General features: G+C 36.4%; 1 protein-coding gene across 1 annotated transcript in view; it reads left to right on the top strand.

Annotated features, from left to right (window-relative positions):
• LOC150093710 (centrosomal protein of 290 kDa-like) overlaps positions 1–18367 on the top strand; it is a 400621-nt gene that overhangs the window by 12707 nt on the left and 369547 nt on the right. The window contains exon 4 of the mRNA XM_090412504.1: positions 10520–10738. Coding sequence (XP_090268630.1) covers positions 10520–10738 — 219 coding nt within the window. The remainder of the gene's footprint in view (positions 1–10519; positions 10739–18367) is intronic.

The raw sequence follows: 18367 nt of genomic DNA, 5'->3' as shown, positions 1-18367 counted from the left end.
CTAAATCTCTTGCTTCTTCTATTTCCTGGAGTGTGGCATCAGTGTAATACATGGCTTGTAATCTGTTTATCCCAAAATGAATAACTTTACATTTCTCCACATTAAGCTGATATCCATTAACTTTTGCCCATAGCGACAGCATATTTAAATCATCCTGCAAGCTCTCCACATCACCTTGATTGACTATTACTCTACTTAATTTTGCATCATCAGCAATCAGCTGAATATTTCCTTTCAGGTTATTTCCTACATCATTTATGTACAAATTAAACAGCAATTATGTCAGCACTGAACCTTGCAGCACACAACTAGTGACCTGTTTTCACCTCGATTCTGCCCCTCTGTATACACTTTTTGATATCTGTCCAGCAGCTTCCCTCTTATCCATGTAATCAGTATCATATCTATTCCCATTTGTTCTAATTTACGTAACAGAGAGTTCCATGTAGTATTCTGTCAAATGCCTTTGACAGAATACTACAAATCTAGCAAAATCACTGTGTAGTATTTCTTTTATCCAACTCAGCTGTTACTCTATTATAAAAAGTTAGTAACTTACTAAAGCATGACCGGCCTGATATCCTATCTAATCCCACAGCTGTATTTATATTGAAATTCTGCAATATCCTAAGAACCTCCAATTCATCCACCTGTGTTCCCACATTAAGCTCTGTCACATAAGTTAAAACAGTAACCTCACTAGGATGATATATTCTTGCAAAGTAGTCACTCAGTTACTCAACAGTTTTATCTGCTTCCATCTCTTCGTGACCATCATCACTCATTAAGGTTAATCTTCCATAGTCATTCTTCCTCTTACTTGCCACATAAGGAAAGAACTCTTTTGGGATTTCCTTTGGTCTGCTTGGCTTGATTCTTCTCATAATCTGATTTTGTCTTCCTTGCCATGCTGGTCATCTTTCTTGACTATGGTAGAGATATGCATGAAGAATATAAGACTCAGGCTAGGTGAGTGACCAGTATGATAAGGAAGGCAAAAGTGGAATATGACAATAGATTGGCCAAGAGATCCAAAGGAAATTCTAAGGAATTCTTTCATTATGTGGACAGTAGGAGGGGGAGGAGGGAGAATAATTGGGGAAGATTGACGATGTTGGATAAAAAATCAATAAACACTTTATTGTGGTATTTCATCCTGGAGAAGTAGGTTTTAATACTAGTGAGATGAGATAGGGTCATAGTTTAGAAGTGCAGGAAGGAAGTAGATTTCAAATATTGAATACTCTGGATGTTAATGAAGCAATGGGACTGGATGGGTTTCGCTATGTGTTTTGACGTGATGCACTAAAGAACTGATGTCTCCATTGACTTGTCTTTTCAACGTGAATCACCGCAGGAAATGGGCGCAAAGAGTGGAAGTAGGGTGAGATAATGCCATTGCTTAAGCTTGGTAGTAGAATGGAAGTGTCAAACTGTAGACCAGTTTGTACTTCATCAGTAGCTGTTAAGATTTTGAATATAGGGATAAATCACATACTGCATTGGGCAGATGCGAGTAATGTTATCTGTAAGCATCAGCACAGATTTGTTAATGGACCTATCTAACAGATAAGCTTAGGTGTTGATGGTTATTCATGACTTAATTTTTTAAGGTATTAACAACACCAAACAATTTAATCAAAAGATGTTTTATTAACTGCTTATATTTCGCTAAATTTCGAATCAGCATCATCAGGGCACAACATACTTGTACACACGACAGTGAGTAAGTAAAACAATAAAATTGCAGTGCACAAAAGATCTAGAGTCCTATTTATGGTGCCCTCTAATGTTGGAAAAAAAAAAAAGAAGCATTACAGCTATGTGGGAATTGCCCTTAGGATGACAGTCTCCCAAATTTTTGGCAAATTAATGCAACCATACTTGTTCAGGTTAGAAGAATTCTTCAAAGCCATTGCTGACTCAAAAAATAATCTTTCAGATCTGTAACAACTCCTGGATAGCACATTCATTTTCTCCCATCTAATCCTATGTGAAGGAGTGTCCAAAACATGGTCTGCCAGTCCTGATTTGCCATAGTAATAGTAGCAAATGTATTTTTTATGTTCTTCCAGGCAGATGTTCTGTTAACTGATCTTCCTGTTTGTCCATAGTAGGCCAAGTCAAGGGAACCTCACACACTCCTGGGGGTGCTAAAGGGTGAAGTTTATCCTTAGGTGAGTGGATCAGAGTTGCTAGTTTTACATTATTATTATTATTATTATGTGACACCTCCAGGGAGTCCAAAGACTCATCGAGGGAGAGTGTGCCAATAGCATCAAACGATTGATTGCTTTCCAACTACTAACCGCACTCAAACTTGCTTAACTTTTTGCATGAGCCATTAGTAGCAGAGGCTCTACCAATTGACCAACCTTTGCTGGCTTTGTTGGCTACATGCAGTTTGAAAGTGGGGCGAAGGCCATGTTTCATCAGTACTTTGGCTATCTTTTCTGATGTACCTCTGACATAGGGAATAGAAATGGTCATGTTGTGTTCCTGTGTATTAGGGGAGGGAGGAGTAATAGGACTGTGTAGTATTTTATCTATTTTGTACGGATTGTAGCCATTGACTAAGAATGTATGGCGCACGAGATATTTGAGTTCTGTGGTCAGAGCTGTATAGTTAGAACAAATGGCTCTGGCTCTAAAATGCCATACTGTTGGACTGGATGATGATGATGTGATTGTTTATTGGGGTATCTTCCTGTGTGTTGACTTTCTGTAAATGGAAAAAGATAGTGATCCATCTAAAAGGTGGGTGACTAATGTGTCACCCGAAATGATAAACAGTTATTAGATTTTTTTCTACTGTGAAGTGGATTTTGGGGTGTTGACTGCTTAGGTAGGTGACAAACGCATCCAAAGTGTCTTGTCTATGGGGCCAAATGGCAAACACATCATAGCATAACCAAACTAGTGGCTTGTATGTAGCTGTGGTAGTGCTTCGTTTTCAAAGTGTTCCATGTAAAAGTTTGCTGGGGGGGGGGACCCATAGCAGTACCATTAATTTGTTCGTAGATTTTTTCTCTCCATGTAAAGTAACCTGCATATATAGTAAATTTGAATAATTCAAAAATATCAGGGGGAAATTTAGATTTAATCAAATCCAGAGTGTCTATAAGTGGTACATTGGTAAATAAAGAGGGTGACATCAAAACTAACCATTATGTCTGAAGCTTTTAGGATACAATTTTTAACTAGTGTTTTGAAATGGACTGAATTTTTTACAAAAGTAGAGGTGATGCCAGTAGGGGGAGCAAGTGACTTGGCTAACTGTTGGACCAGTTTATACGTGGGACTATCTATGCTATCGACTATGGGGCATAGGAGGTTACTGGATTTGTGAAACCTAATAACAAATCCTAATAACCCCCTATGCCCCATAGTCGATAGCATAGATCAGGGGCATAGGGGGTTATTAGGATTTGTTATTTGTGATCTTGTCTTCAATGCATAGCCCGCAGGCCATTTTGAAAAAATAACTACTTAACGTTAAAACGCGATTAAATAAAAAATAATTTCAGTGTAGCCAGCAGGCCACTAATCTGTACTGTGATATATAGATATCACATCTAAATATCACAGTGCCAGGTTTTTAATGAAAAATGGACCAATTTGTACTTTTTTGTGCTGATCGACGATAAACCTGTGTGTTTAATTTGTCGTGTGTCAGTATCAAAATAATACAATATAAAACGACACTATGAGACAAAGCATGCGTCCAATTTCGATCACCTTGAAGGCCAGCTTTTTTTGTGCTGATCGACATTGGACGCATGCTTTGTCTCATAGTGTCAGTATCAAAATAATACAATATAAAACGACACCATGAGACAAAGGATACGTCCAATTTCGATCACCTTCAAGAGCGGCTTTGTGTGGACAAAGTGAACCGTCTCTAAATTGATTTTAAATGCCAGCGGGTACGTTTAAAAGGCAGAGGGAAGAGAGTGAAGCGTGCATCAAAGTAAGTTATGTAATAGCTGAAAAAATTGCTAAAAAATCAAAAGCCTTCTTGGACGGTGAGCTTATGAAAGAGTGTTTCATCGTTGCTGGGGATATTCTGTGCCCAAATAATAAGAAAGTGTTTAAAAAAACCGAGTTTGTCTGAGGTAACTGTAGCAAGACGTGTCGAAGAACTTGCCAATGACATTGAAGGAACTTTAAAAAACAGTTGTCCGAATTTACGTCATATTCACTTGTTTTAGATGAGAGCACAGATGTGAAGGATACAGCACAACTGGCTATCTTTGTCCGTGGCATTGATCGACAGTTCAATGTGACAGAAGAACTGCTAGCTCTCGCACCTATGAAGGGAATGACGAAAGCACTGATATTCTTGAAGCGCCAAGAAAACGCTTCAGCTTTTCGACCTCAGCTTAACCAACCTTGAGCGTGTGGTAACTGATAATGCCCCTGCTATGGTGGGAAAGAACAAAGGGTTTGTTGCACTGCTATGGAAAGAACCGGAACTAGAAGGAAAAGATTTCATCCATTACCACTGTTTAATCCACCAGGAGAATTTGTGCACGAAAACTATTGGATTTGAGAATGTCATGAAAGTTGTTATGACTGTCGTCAACATTATTAGGGCAAGAGGATTGAATCATCGTGAATTCCAAGAGTTTTTGACCCAAGAGTGTGAAGCGGATCATGGTGATGTGGTTGATTATAGTGATGTTCATTGGTTGAGCAGAGGAAAGGTTCTTAAAGAGTCTTTGACTTAAGGAGCAAAATACAGCAGTTCATGCAAACCAAGGGGAATCCAATTGCAGAATTTAATGATCCGAAGGAGATGACAGACTTTGCCTTTGTGACTGACATCTAGTTGCATATGAATGAGCTAAATACATGGCTACAATCCAAAGATCAACCGGTGCACACTCTGCTTGATCACATCAAAGCTTTTGTGGCCAAGTTCAAAATTTGGAAGGAACAACTCGCAAAAAAAAAAGACAACTCATTTTCAGCTTCTCGCTGTTTTCAGCAACTGTTCGTCTCTTGATGAATACACTACAAAATTAGCGTGTTGCGAAGTGAGTTCAAAGAGAGATTTAGTGATTTTCATAACCAACAGTCTTCTTTAGATTTATTTTCAATGCTATTCAGTGTCAATGTTGCCGAAATTCCAGGCTCAGTACATATGGAGCTGCTTGAAAACCAAAACAACTCTTCTTTGAGAGAAAAATTATTCAATGTGCCCTTGCTTACATTTTACAAAGACTACATTTCTTAGGACGCATTCCCTAATCTTCTCCGGCATGCTTTGAAGATGTGCACTTTGTTAGGAAGCACATACTTATGTGAGCATTTCTTCTTCAGAATGAAGCATGTGAAGTCCAAGACAAGAACTCAGATTATGGAACAACATCTCGAGAATACTCTGCACATAGCAACTTCCAACATTGATGCCAACATCACCAAGCTGGTCAAGGAAAAACATTGCCAAGTTGCCCATTGACATTGTAAAAAATGAATGTTTTCTTCATTAAATTTTTTTTTTCAAGTATTGATTGTATTTACTTATCATGAACCCGACTCCTATCTACACTCTTAAAGCTGAGTTTGTTTATTTTTATAGAATTTTATGTAAAATATCAAATGTACAGCATTCCTTGTGAAACCGGAAAGCATCTTACAATTCTAAATACCGCAGTATTGCTTAGTGGCCAGTGGGTTTCATTGAAATTTTTAATGTGGCCTGCACTGTCTGGAAGGTTGAAGACCCCTATCATAGATAGTGCCATGTATAAACTGGCCCAGCAGTTTAATCATGAATTTGTTAAGCGACGTTCTTGCTTTAGTAATCTGATTGCCTTTTATAATAAAGTAGCAAGAGTGGTTGATGAAAGAAAGGCATATGCTACTTTTTTTTTTAGATTTTACAAAGGCATTTGACAGGGTGCCATATGATAAACTAATATTTTTGTTACAGCACATGTTTTAGATGTCAGGTTAGTGAATTGCATTGGAGATTGGCTGTCTGATAGATATCAGAGAGTTCTGTTTGAGAGAGCAGTATCAAGGAAGCAGAAGGTTTCAATATTTAGCAAATATATAAGCTAATATAAACTAATATTTTAGTTAACGCACATGTGTTTGCATGTCAGGTTAGTGAATGCATTAAGGATTGGTTGTCTGATAGATATCAGAGAGTTCTGTATGAGGGAGTAGTATCATGGAAGCAGCGCCGTCATTTCTATGCCCTCCCTCATCAGGGCCCAGTACTGAGCCCTGTGGGATTTTATTTGTAAAGTTATAAATAAGATACCACAGGGCTCAGTATTGGGACTTGTATTGTTTAACCTTTATATCAATAATTATCAATGATTGTAAGAGGATATTCAATGCAGATGATATGAAGCTGGGTAAGGTTATTAGTAATAGTGCTGTTGTGGTAGCTGATGGGAACTGCCTTAAAAATAAGCATGCATTTCATTAATTGTAATTTTGTTTAGTAGAACATTTCATAATTTTATTATAAGAGGTCTATAATTGTCCACATTTAATTATGAATTACAATTTTATTGAATTTTAATGGACTGAAATTAGTATAAATTAATATTATGTTGTGTTGGTTATAACTTAATTTTAAGATTTTTGAGCATCACTGCTTAATTAAATTAATAATAATAATAATAAGGGGTGCTTAAGGGTCAAAGCTGTATAACTGAGAGGAGACCTCCACATAGCCTTTAAAGGAATGCGGAGAACCGACCAGGGCTTCTGACCTAATGTCCAATCCTCACCTTCTCGTGGTGCACCCTGTTGGGTATCTACTTGGATACTGAACGGACGAAGATGGGCTGGCAATTTGGGATTTAGCCGACCAAATTGTATTCTTATTTGTTAAACCAAAATATAGAATGATGGTACAACATGACAAAATTTCATGCCAGCTGGCGCGTCGCCCGGTTAAACAAAGCCCCCGTTGTTTTCGCCAGGGAACCAGGGCGAACAGCGAAAAGTCAGCTACTGGAACAAATCTGAAAATAAACCCCAACTCAACATTACCAGAGTTAAAGATCGGTACTATCAACGTAAGAAGCCTGAATGGCAAAGAAATGGAGCTAGCTGAGGAATTAGATAAGTACCAGATCGACATAATAGGGGTGACTGAAACAAAAAAGACTAAAACTGGTGAGATCTTTCTGAGCAATAAATACAAAATGTTATATTCAGGCAATGACAATCAAGGAAAAGAGAGAGTAGCCATAGTATTCAACACAAAATATGATGCTAATCTTCTTGAATGGCAGTCAGTCTCAAGTAGAGTAATGTGGGCAAATATGAGAATGGGGAACTGGACAATGAGACTTATTTGTGCCTATGGTCCCACAGAAAGTTCTACTAAGGTAGAAGTGGAGGAATTTTTTGAGGCTTTAGAAAAAGCAACTGACACAATGAAAAATGAAAAGTTGGTCCTTGTTGGGGATCTAAATAGCAGAGTAGGAAATCATTGTGAGACATACAAAAATATTTTGGGAAAATTTGAGGAAAAGAGCAAAAGCTAATAATAATGGCAAATATCTGTTGGATTTCTGCTCAGGACATGGACTGGTTATTACGAACACCATATTCCAACATAAAAATGTGCACAAATTCACATGGAGAGAAGAGGCTAGGAATAAGAAAAGTCTCATTGACTATGTTATTGTTGATAGTGATGTTTTCTCCCTGGTGCAGGACACCAGAGTGTACAGAGGATTTGAAATTGGAAGTGATCATTATTTAGTCTTGAGCAGGATAAAATTGAATTTCATATTGAAAAGAATAACATGTAAGAAAGTTTTAAAGTGAATAAAAGTTGAGCAGCTCTCAGATGTGAGCTGTAGACTAAAATACACAAAGATTATTGAAGAAAAAATGGAAGAGTTTGAGAACAGGAATCAAACCTTGGAGATTCAGTGGCAAACTCTGAAGAAAACATTGATTGATTCTGCCAGAGAGGCATGTGGTGAGGTTGTCTGTAAGGATAAAAAAATCAGAACTCCCTGGTGGACACAGGAAGTTAAAGAGGCAGTGAAGGAAAAGAAGAAAGCATACCAAAAGTTCCTGTCAAATAAGTCAGCTCTCTTAGAGAATATAGAGACAAATGCAAGAATGCTAAACACTGTGTAAAACTAGCTAAACAAAAGTCATGGGAGGACTTTGGCAAGAATATAGAAAATAAATATCAAGAAGGTGGCAAAATATTCTGGAAGTTGTTGAAGAATCTTAAGAATGGAGGAAAGAGTGCTGTAAAAGGAATTAGAGATGATAAAGGTGACATGAAAACGGGAGAAAAAGATATCCTTGAAGTATGGAGTAATTACTTTGAAAAACTGCTAAATGAAACAAGCATGATGACAGCACAGTGGTAAAAAACACTGACCAGGCATGCAGTCAGGAATACATATCCATACTTGAAGCCATCAAAGGCTTGAAATGTGGAAAGGCAGCAGGAGTAGATGATATTCGACCAGAAATGCTGAAGTATGGTGGTATAAGAGTCTTACAGTGGCTGCACTGCATAGTTCAGAAAGCCTGGACAGAGGGACGAATTCCCGATGATTGGAGTAGAGCTCTCATAGTACCCATATATAAAAAGGGAAATAAAACTGCATGTGAGAATTACAGAGGTATTTCCCTACTGAGTGTTCCTGGCAAGATCTATGCAAGTATACTTGAGAAACGGTTGAGAAGAATTGTGGAAGAAAAGCTTGGTGAAGAACAAGCTGGATTCAGGCCAAATAGAGGCTGTCAGGATCAGATCTTCACTTTACGACAAATAGTCGAGAAAGCATGGGAATATAACAAAGATCTGTATTTTAGTTTTGTCGATCTGGAAAAGGCATATGACAAGGTGCCAAGAGAGAAGCTATTCAATACACTGCAGTTATATGGTGTCAATGGGGCATTATATCAAGCAATACTTAGTCTTTATTTGAGTTGTAAGTCAGCAGTTAGAATTGAAGGAAGTACAGGAAGATGGTTTAATGATAAATCTGGTGTGAGACAAGGATGTACATTATCCTCTCTGTTATTCATTATCTATATGGATCACATTATGAAGGAAAGTGGTATTAAACATGATATCAAAATTGGAGATGTTAATGTCAGCTCTTTGCTTTATGCGGATGATGTTATACTTCTAAATAAATCCGCTACAAGTCTGCAAGATTCTCTGACTAAATTGAATAGCTGTTGTAATAGATATGGTATGAAGGTCAGCAATAAAAAGACAAAGACAATGAAAATAGGCAGAATCATTGAAAATGTCAACTGTGTTGTGAATGGAGAACCTGTGGAACAAGTAAAACATTTCAGCTATTTAGGCACGATTTTTACTGAAGATGGTAAATTAAATATAGAAATAGACAACAGAATCAGCAAAGCTGGTATGGTGGGAAGTCAATTGAATAAATTCATATGGAATAAGAGAGAAATTAGTCAGAACACTAAATTAGCTGTATACAAGACAGTGTTCAAACCAGTTTTAACTTATGGATCTGAGAGTTGGGTCAGAAGTAAAACACTTGACCAAAGACTAGAGACCACAGATATGAGAGTCCTGAGAAAGATTATAGGTGTGAACAGATGGCATCAATGGCAATATCATATTAAAAACGAGGATATTAGGAAAGAACTTGACATTGTCAGCATCCAAGAATGTGTTAGCAGAGCTAATATCAGGTGGTATGGTCACTTAAACAGAATGGGCGAGGAAAGATTAGCAAAACAAGTGTTCTCTGCCAGGTTGGTAGCAAAACGACCCACAGGAAGACCAAGATATAGGTGGATTGATACGGTACAAAGTGCTTTAGACGATAGAAATATAAGATCTGATAATGTTGGAGTGTTGACAAGTAACAGACTGATTTGGAAGAAAATTGTAGATAGGAAATTAATAATAATGTAATTTTTTTCATGTAGTACTATCATATCCTGTACACCCCTTGAGGGTATATGGCAGGAATTTGATGATGATGATGATGATGATAATAATAATAATAATAATAATTAATATAGGCAATGAGGAAAAATGTGCCAAAAAGTCCGTAACATTGGAACAAAAATTAGATGATCCCCAGTGCAACAAAAGTCATCTGCCATGATAGGGAGCGTATTGAGTTTAAGTGAAAGCATGTTGATTAAAAATGTGTTCATGACTGTTTGTATTAAATTGACAAAAAAAAAAAATTGCGAGTTAAAACAGTGGAAGAACTCATTTCTCCTATTTTATATATATTTTGAATGGGAAAAATCATGTTCTTTTAATACTATTTTTGTTTATGTGAAGGTCTTCAGATTGCATATAGAGAGGACTCACTGTAATTCTAATTAATATAGGATTTGTTGTTTATTTGGTAGTGCAAATAAAATTTTGTTATAATGGTAAGTCTGCTACAATTGAAGATGAGTAGTATTGCAATTGGCAATTCTTATTCTATTCATTTTGTTGATTGCAGTTTCCTAGTTTTAGTTTTTTCTTCTAAAAAATCTCTATTTGCACTTATGCTATATAAATTTATAGGCTATATTAAATCACAAAGAAGAAAGTTTAACTCGCTATAGAGAACAGCTGAATAAAGCCCAAGAGGAGGCTAGTGAACAATGGACTGCATATAGTAAAGAGCTTCATCTTTTGAAGAATAAAATCAAGCATCATCGTGAAGAATCTCTCTTATCTGTTACACAGGCTACTAATGAAGTAGTAAACAAACCAGCATGTCTTCTGATTAGCAACAAAAAGGTAATAATAATAACTTAATTTTCTAATAGTAAATGAAGAAAATGTTATATCTAATAAAAAACTGCTATCCTCAGAACTGTTATATATAACTAAAAACAACCCTCCTCGAAGAAGTCAACAATGCTCATTGTGAAACTAACCATTATTCACACATTGTCTATCATAACTTTCCTTGAACTCATTAAATAAGAAAAACTCACTACTACATCTGGTAATATGAGGATTATAAATAAAGTAAAGGCAACAGTGTCAGGAGACATACTTGGTAACTTGGATGTTACTTTGGACAGATAGAGGTGTTAGTTGTATGTTCTGTACATGGGCATAAGGTGACAAAGCCCATTCTATCAAATGTCCTTGTGTAGAGAAATGGTTAAATTCAACATCTCAGTGTGTAATGCTTTAAGGTATGTTCACCAGATTGGAGCATTGATCCTGGATCAAGGTCCAGGTTGCACGATGGTAAAACTGCAAGTGACTAAGTTATCGTGACCTTAGTGAAGCCTATGGCGAAAGTGCTTTACTGTACCAGACTGTCGCAAGATAGGTCAGTGCATTTCACGCAGTGCAAGATCACCCTGATCATAATTGCCATGCAGGAATGGACTGTATGCTATTTGGCCAAGGAAACTTGGATAAACCACCAAAGTGTTTGGCACATCCTAAAAGAGAGGCTTGGTATGAGCAAAATTTAGTGCATTGGGTTTCACATCACTTGACTGAGATGAAAAAATGAAACAGGTATGCAATTGCTGGCCTCCATCTAGAACAATATGAAAATGAAGGTATGCATTCCTGAATAGCCATTGATGAAATTTGGGCAAAGTCTTATTAAGCCTGAACTAAAGAGACACTCCAATGAATGACACCATTCAGGATTGCCCCATCCAAAAAACTTTTACCAGGAACCGGAACCCAGCAAAGTTAAAGTTATGCTGATAGTCTCTTTTGACATTCAAGGTGTCAATCCTTCTTCATGCTGTGCTAAGGACAAACTATTAATGCACAGTACTATCGACAATTTTTGAAGTACCATTTATGACTAGCTTGAATGAGAAAGCAATCATATTTTTTCATGGGTTCTCCACCATGTTTGTTGCACAACGGTGCACAATGTCATGTGTCACATTTGGTGATAGAGATATTGGACAGGTGATAATGAGAAGTACTGCTACATCTTCTACATCCTCCATATTCACCAGATATGAATCCTTGTGACTTTGACTTTTTCACCAAAATGAAAGAACCCTGCCAGAGGTATGCAGTTTCATGATGTGCAAGAGGTTCTTCGAGAAGTAGGTCACACTATCACTAATATCAACAAGCAACACTGCTGATGGTAACCATCTGCTCCTACAAATTTGGAAACAGTTGTAGAATATTGCAGGAAATTACATTGAAGAGATATACTTGTATAGACCTGGTAAACAAACTATTTTACATTTTGTGCTTATGTTGCCACTACTTTATTTACAACCCTCATAACATTCCTTTCGTTTACTACTCTCCAGGCAAAAAATCTTACCATCAAATATTTGCTTGCCAAATTGTTACAGGAGTTATCCCATATTCCATCTCCTATGGATATGTATTGGAAAATTTCTTCTGTATATATCCTGTATCGTAAAAATCTATTAGTAACTTTTTTTAATATCACTTCCACACATCAGAGAGAGAGAGGTTGTAGTTAGTTGAATTGCTGTCTTCTAAACAGTATTCAGAATATTTAGAGAGGTTTTTGATGTACCATCCCAAATGTGAGAGCATTATTTCAAAGATGGACAAATTTGCGATTTGTAAGGATTATAAACTACAATATGAAAAGCAATGTCTTGAGTGAGAAAGGATGCCCTATTTTTTTTGGAATGAGGACCTTTTAAAATTCATGTGTTTATGCCAGGAAAGGTATGTGTTAGTCCACACCAGTGGTTCTTAACCAGTGTTCCCCAGAACACTGGTGTTCCATGGAAGGTGAATAGGTGTTCCGCGAGAAGTTCTGGAATTTGTCATTTTTAAATTAATTTGTCAGCACAAATTAATTTAATGATGGCTTAATTGATGTTTAATTAATTATTAATAATTAATTATCGATTAATTATTAATTTATACATTGCAAAATAACCAAGGTGTTCCATGAAAATTTCAGGATTTGTGAAGTGTTCCATAGTTGAAAAAAGTTTGAGAAACATTGGTCCACACAGACAAGAGAGAGAGAGAGAGAGAGACCTATTATCACACAGTTACCCTCCTCCGCTGCTAATTCCTTAATGGCAATTGTAGCGTTATTAACACATTAACTGTAATGGGGATGATCTTTGTATCACTTGACTTGAGGTCTACTGTGTTACCATGTTGATTGGATTTTAACGGTATAGGTGCGAACACATAGAATACCAGCGAATTAGCAATTACGTCAATAAATAGTAAGAAAATAACTATTTATTGACTTAATTGCTAATTCGCTGGTATTCTATCCAGCATCTTCAGAGCACATAAACAAAGTTTGTTACAGTAGCGAGACAACTGCAATTCAGCGTAACAGTGGGACTAGTATAAGCAATTGTAGCATGCAACACAAAGACTAAAGTCCTAATTAGGCACCATCTAATTTGGAAGGAAAAAAAAACGAGAGAGAAAGCAGGTATTAATTTGGTCTTAGGATGCATGTCTCCCAAATCTTTGGTAGATTTATACAGCCATACTTGTTGAGGTTTGGAGTATGTTTCAAGGTTTCTATTGATTCCAGGAACAACCTCTCTGACTTGTGAAAGCTTCTGTGCAGAACTTTTGTTTTTTTCCAATTGATCCTGCGTGCAGGGATATCCAAAGCATGGTCTACTAGACCCGACTTGTCATAGCAAAAGTGCCAGATATATTTTTTGTGTTCACTGAGGTGGATGTCCACAATTCTTCCTGTCTGTCCATAGTAGGCTCGATGACATGAACAGGGCACTTCATAGACTCCTGGATGTGATAAAGGAGAGAATGTGTCCTTAGGTGAATGGATGAGAGTTGCCAATTTCATGTAAGGTTTAAATATGGTGCGTAGTTGTTAAGCACTCTAGATATCTTTTCAGATGTGCCTTTAATGTATGGGATAGTGACAGTTTTGTTATAGTCTTCTGTGGTAGACAGTGGGGGGGGGGGATTTCTGGGGAGCATTTAGTAATTTATCTATCTTATGTGGATTATAGCCATTGGTCAGGAAGGTGTAACATAGGTGAGAAAGTTCAGCAGTGAGAGCAATGTCATTGGAACAAATTGCTCTAGCTGTATGGGTTAGCGTTTTTAAATACCATATTGTTGAGAAGGGTGATGGTGTGGTTGTTGTTTGTGTAAATATCTCCCTGTATATGTTGGTTTTCTATAAACCGAGAATGATAAGGAACCTTCTGGAAGACGTGTGATTAGTGTGTCCTGGAAGGGCAGACAGTCATTGGCTTTTTTTTTTTCAACTTAGATGGTGCCTAATTAGGACTTTAGTCTTTGTGTTGCATGCTACAGTTGCTCATACTAGTCCCACTGTTACACCGGATTGCGTTTGTCTTGCTACTGTAACAAACTTTGTTTGTGTGCTTTGAAGATGCTGGATAGAATACCAGCGAAATATTAGCAATAAGTCAATAAATAGTTATTTTCTTATCAATCTGTGTTCACATCTATACCATTAAAATCCAATCAACATGTGCGACGAACACATAAGCCTTTCCACATGACTGTGTTACTTAAAATTTCCTTCACTCTCTTTCAACATTTGAAATGTTTGCTGCACAGTTTATTTATTGTGTTTCTTCCCAAAAATAGAAATGAATTTCGCATTTGTGAAAATAAATAATCAATCCAGAATTGACCGTGTATCATCAGCCTTAGCAATGAATTTATTTAATAGTAGTAGTAGTACATATGCTGTCTTTTAGTCTTTAGATCAGTGCAATTGAACAAGACAATTTCTATTCTTACATTTTTATTTGCATTGAAAATAATTTTGTTAAATAGTTATAATTTTTTTCAAATATTATTTATTAAAATAAATATGAACATTTGTTTTCTTTCCTTGCAAAATACCATTATATAGATCACCATGCTTCAGTTTTAGAAATGAGTTTTTCTGTGCTTATGAGCAACAAATGATGTTAAGTTGCATTAATCACTTTCCAATTGTGAGACTTCTTTTTAATATCAAAAATTTATATCCAATGATATTTCAGCAAGAACTCCTTCATCTTTGCCTTTTGCTTAAAATTGCAACAGATGATTTATTTTTTTTTTCTAGTTTTGATGTCGGTTTGATCTTAACCACTGTAGATATGGTGGTTTATGAAAGTCATTCTATATAGACTGATTCAAAATACATGTTCATTTTGAAGATTTCCAATTGCATACCCTTCTTCCCTTTCCACTCCTGGAACTGAATCATCAATAACTATTCCATCTAATTTTCTACTGGTGTGAAAATTTTCACAGACAGTATTCAAAATCTATTACTTCATTTTACCATTTTGACAAAAGAAGTAAGGCAATAATAAGGCAATAAAATTACTTCATTTTACCATTTTGACAAAAGAAGTAAGGCAATAATATTGTTGTATCTATCAAAGCAAGTACTTCTAATTCTGTATTATTTCTTTGCCATCCACAATCACTTGGTCAATTGTTTGCTGAAATTATTGTAAGTTTTACAAATAATATGCTATATTTTCACTATATTTTGTTTTTTGAAAAAACAAAAGATTTTAATTTTTTTTTTTTAATCTATATCTGATGCATAATAAACTTTTTTTGAGGGGGTTACCCTATTTAACCTTCAGATATTTCCGATAATTTATTTTCAAAACTGTTTGCAAGACAATTTCTACAAACGTAAATCACTCAGGGAACGTTTTAATGTAAAATAGTAGTAAAAGTAAACTACTCTTCAAAACTGCCTATCTAAACTAGCAGTAAATGTATTTTTTAAATGTGCAGTGATTTCTTCTTTGTACTACAAGAAAATATAAGATAACAAAAAATATGGAGTGTTTTATAGCATGAATGAATTTGTGATGTCCTTTTTTTAATTAGGGGTGTTTTTTTTTTTTTTTTGAAAAGAAAGTTCACGTGATTATTTTCGTATTTCTTTTTCCCACTGAACTATCATATCTGGAATAACATGGAATAATTATAAGAATGACATTAACTGAACTGTATCTTTATGACCTCTTGACTTTGAAAAGTGAACTGCATTACCTGGACCAATTACATATTGATTTAATCCTTTATCCAAGTGTAAGCAACAAAGTTTGTGCCTGAAATATTTTCAGGACTGGAGTAACTTGTGATAAAGGTGGTATAAGTTCTGATCACTTGCCTTAGTATCCCATAATGCAAAGCACATATCCTTGTGGACATGTATAATGCTATGCATTATGGAAAGGATCACTACCCAGACCGGTTTCGACTTTTATTGAGGTCTCGTCAGTGGGAGCTAGCCCACAAGGATATGTGCTTTGCATTATGGGAGATACTAAGGCAAGTGATGAGAACTTATACCACCTTTACCATGAGTTGCTCCAGTCCTGAAAGTATTTCAGGTGCAAACTTTGTTTGCTTACACTTGGATAAAGGATTAAACCAAATATGTAATTGGTAGCATAGCCAAGTGAAAAAACTTCCATCAATGCATCACCTGGAATTTCCACTATTTGGAAATTCCAAGTAAACATATCTTGGGTGCTATTAAAAATATTGTGGAAATTATTTTTACACTAATTTCCAAAGCTTGTGTTAACAATTATTATTATTATTATTTGGTAACCTCCATGGAGTCAACAGACTTATTATGGGAGGCCCACTCAACATAATGAGCTTTGAAGTTATTTATACTGCCTGCACTCACAATGCTCTCAAGCAATGCCTTCCTCGCTAACAACTCTCCACATAAAAAAATCTCCTCCTCACACTCTTCTTCACCATATCTTTTTACAACTTCCAGGGATGGCTTGTATTTCTTCCTATCTTAACATCCACTCTTTTTATAATTTCTTCTGTAGTAATCTGATAGAATCCCTTAACTAACTTGAAGGTCTCTATCATATTTCCTCTTTTCCACCTATCTGCCAACCTCTGTAATCCACGTTATCTCAAACACTCTAGATTTCTGATATCACTTTGGACCCTCTCTAGTGTTTCCACATCACAATGAAAATTAGGTGATGACCAAATCTGTTCACAATAGTCCATACGTGGTCTGACCAATGCATTATATAGAGGAACCACCACTACCTCATTCCTACATATTAATGTATTTTTTATCATAGTAGCTATACAAGGTGCAGTCTTTGCAACACTTGCAATATGGTGGGAGGACTAGGGGCCATACATGGAAGCTGGGCAAGAATGTGGTTAGCAAGGGAAGGGTGTTAGAGCTAGGTTTTTACTTGGAGAGTGGTGAATGAGTGGGATAAGCTGCCAGAGTCTGTTGTGGGTGCCATGACTATGAATGAGTTCAAGGCGAGGTATGATAGATACTATGTGAATGTCGAATAGTTGTTCTTGACATGATGTTAGGGCCTCCCTCCATGAGTCTGTCGACTCCCTGGAGTTGCCTGTAATAATAATAATAATATGTCCTCAGAGCTTCAGTCCACTGTCCACCATCACTCCAAGATCCCAAATCTCATCCACTTCCTAAATTACAGCTTCACCAATACAGCACGTACCTTTAAAGCTGCGACCCCACTGATTTGTCCAATCTAAAAGTCTATTCATGTCTTCCTGTTAAAGAATTAACATCAGCACTACCCCTGATAATGCTACCTAATTTTGCATCATCGGCAAACATTTGAAGATCCCCAGCCAATCTACGTGAAATATCATTAAAACAAGTTAAACAGTAGAGGCCCAAGAACAGAACCCTGAAGCACACCACTGGCCACCTTCCTTTTTTTGAGACATGGCTCCATCTTACACAACTGGCTGGCATATCATCCATCTAACCAATATACTATCTATTCCTATTCTCTGCAGCTTGTAAACCAACTTATCATGTGGTAATCTATCAAATGCTTTTGCAAAATCCAAGAATATCACTGTATATGATCCTACCTTATCCAACACATTTGTTACCTTATCATAAAACATAAGCAGATTGCTAAAACACAAACCCATGCTGACCATCATAGAGAATCTTATGTTCATCAACCCAATTTTTGTATTTTATTTCTAACCGATTTTCTAACTCTCATCCCCATTTCCGTGCCCAATCGCTCAATTTATTCAAGTCTTCTTGTAAGGCCACAACATCTTCCCTACTCTTCATGGTTCGTCCCAACTTTGCATCATCTGCAAACAACTGAATATCTCCATCTAAATCTTCACCAATATCATTAATATACAATTCCACTATATCATTTGCTATGGTTACTCTGCTACCATAACTATCTGCCAGCATCAGCTTGCCATAATTTTTTCCCCTCTTGCTTGCTACATAGCAGAAAAACTCCCTTGGATTAGTTTTGACCTGACTGGCCAATCTCCTCTGATATTCTAGTTTTTCTTTTTTAACTATGCTTGTCTCTTTTCTGGCCTGCACTTTATATTCTTCATGCATCTGTTCACTGTAAACTCTCTTGTACTACTTCCCTACCAACT

This window comes from Typopeltis vanoorti, chromosome 23 (assembly GCF_054136105.1).
Source record: "Typopeltis vanoorti isolate ZY-2024b chromosome 23, IOZ_Tvanoo_1.0, whole genome shotgun sequence".
In the NCBI taxonomy this organism is placed as follows: domain Eukaryota; kingdom Metazoa; phylum Arthropoda; class Arachnida; order Uropygi; family Thelyphonidae; genus Typopeltis; species Typopeltis vanoorti.
The sequence above is the reverse complement of the archived record's forward strand: the minus strand, read 5'-3'. Positions and strand labels throughout refer to the sequence as shown.